At 44.5% G+C, this 2328-nt stretch overlaps 1 protein-coding gene across 1 annotated transcript; it reads right to left on the bottom strand.

Annotated features, from left to right (window-relative positions):
* Positions 1-6: 6 nt before the first annotated feature.
* On the bottom strand, positions 7-1668 carry LOC104967192 (la-related protein 1-like). Its single transcript, XM_010796609.1, has 5 exons — positions 1473-1668; positions 1196-1340; positions 860-969; positions 574-701; positions 7-300 (listed from the first exon to the last, which is right to left on the bottom strand). The coding sequence occupies exons 1-5, from the start codon at positions 1666-1668 to the stop codon at positions 76-78; spliced, it is 804 nt and encodes a 267-aa protein (XP_010794911.1). The 3' UTR covers positions 7-75.
* Positions 1669-2328: the final 660 nt, after the last annotated feature.

Raw genomic sequence — 2328 nt, forward strand, 5'->3', positions numbered from 1 at the left:
CCCCTCCGGTGCAGACAGAACCAGCGACTAGCAGACGTGGTTGAGTTCATCATGTGGGCCGGCGTGTTGGTGGAGTTACTTCAGTGTCATGGCATCTGGAGCGGGGTCAGCGGGGTCAGCGGGGTCTTTCTGGCTGCTGGGTTTGGCATCATCCTTGGCTGCGGGGCCCGGGGCGAAGGGGGCAGGGCTGGGGCCCGAGCTGTTCTGGCTGTGGGGCCGGCTGGAGGGCAGAGAGGGGTGCCGGCGGCGACTGTCCCCGCTGGAAGAGTGTCTCCTGCGGCCCCCTTCCTCCATAGGCGGCTGGAACCAGAAATAGGGAGGTTAGAGAGGGGGGACTCGTTTTTTAAAGCACAAAACCACAATCAGTGTGATCACTTTTAGAATCAGTTTACTCATAAAAATAAGGTTTCACAATTCTTGATTCAAATGTCTTACTTTCAGTGAAATGACCGGGGATAAGAAATAACCTGTGCCAAAACTACAGGGTCATGTCTTTTCTACAGGTGAGGTTCTGATCTTTTTCACAGATGCTGCCAATCAGTGGTTAAATACCAGATAAAAACATTTACTCACGTCAATTCTGAAATCTTCCAAACGTTTGAACTTGTGCAGGTACTCCTGCAGCTTGGGGTCGATCTCCATGGTCTTGGCTTTAGAGTATTTAAGGAAGGCCCAGAACTTCTCTAGTCCATAAAGCTGGCCTGAGGACAGAAATGGAAAAAAAAAGGTTAGTGTATCTTTTCCTATGAGAGACGAAAGCGTAACCTGAAACATGTTGGTATTTTCGTTGCTTTAATCAAATAATATTGACCCTCTGGTCTGTGTGTTATGCTGTTTTTTCCCCCCAAATAATTCTTACCAGCTTCGTAGTCCTTCATGGTCTCTTCCTGGAAGTCCTTGAAGATGTCTGGCCTGAACTTCCTCTCTAGACCGTAGCTGTAGTACCTGAACAGGCACTCCAAACCGTACCTGAAACACACAACAAGTTACATTTACATTTTCTTTTCCATTATTGCAAAAACAAAAAAAAAGCCTGGTTTAATTTAACAACCCACCTAAAGCTCCCAGTAAGAACTGATTTTAGGACAGAACATCATATCTCCTCAACAACTACCCTATTACTGACATATTATCTACATTTCAAATGTGTTACTGCTACTTATATTTACACCCATTCAGCGTTCAAAGGTCTCACCTGTATCCTTCTTTCCCGTCCTCAACCACCAGCTGTCTGAACTCTTCGTACATCTTCCTGTTAAAGTGATCCCGCAGGAAAAATGACCAGAAGCGGAAGAGTGTGTTCATCTCCTGTGATTGGCCGATACCCAGCCGCTTTCGCTCTGTGATTGGTTGAAGAAGAGACATTAAGATGACAGGCTTATATTAAAATATAAGATTAACAGTAAAACATCAAGAATGACGTTACCTCTAATTAATTCTGCAGAATGGATAGTAGAAGTAGAAGTGTTTACCGTTTAGGCAGCGCCGGCGGTACTTGTGGTAAACATGTTGCGTGAAGCCGTTCTCCTTGAGCAGCTCATGTGAGGGGTGCTGGAATTTAGGGAGGGACTGAGGTGTGCAGCCGATGTTACCCATGGCGGGGGTGCCCTCTGATGGGCTGGCAGTGGAGCTGAAAGCGGGGGAGGACAGAGTGAGTATTAGCCACATCAAATATTAGAGCTACGTCAGTGAAGTTATGTTGTTGGGTTATCATAAAGGATATATTAAGGGGACTACATTTCAGTAGTTAAAAACAAAAGTTAAGCCTTAATGAGATTAGATTCCACCGGGTCCATCTGCGTTGCGTTACAGCTGCGCCGCGGTTTTGGTCCGGCCTCCTCCGGCGTCATACCCTACAAGGCGCGTTTCAGAAGCATTTCAGAAGCGGAGCGTCTTGCCTGCCGGCTCGCAGTTTTTGTTGATTTGGGCATATTTCCTGGACAGGCTACTTTGCACAGACAAAGTTAATAATAATTGTAATATTCCAGTTATAAACGACATGAATCCAAGATGTGTTGCTGTATTTTAGTGGTAAAAAAATGCATTCATCATCATAATTATTCTATATATATTGAATATGTCAAACGATTAACATTTTTAATCAGATTAATCACAGCTTAAAAATGTATTAATCATGATTAATCACCATTCTAACTATGTTTAAAATATGCCATTTCTTTATGTATATTGTTGTGGGATTGGAAAGATAAATGAAAGAAGGCGGATATATCCATTTAACATATCAACACGGGGGGGGGCTAGTGGAGTACTTCGTGACCACAGAGCGTGAACGTTGTGATCAGCTGTTTTAGCGCAGTTCTCCAGTGA

This window comes from Notothenia coriiceps, unplaced genomic scaffold, assembly GCF_000735185.1.
Source record: "Notothenia coriiceps isolate Sejong01 unplaced genomic scaffold, NC01 NC01_scaffold00037250, whole genome shotgun sequence".
In the NCBI taxonomy this organism is placed as follows: domain Eukaryota; kingdom Metazoa; phylum Chordata; class Actinopteri; order Perciformes; family Nototheniidae; genus Notothenia; species Notothenia coriiceps.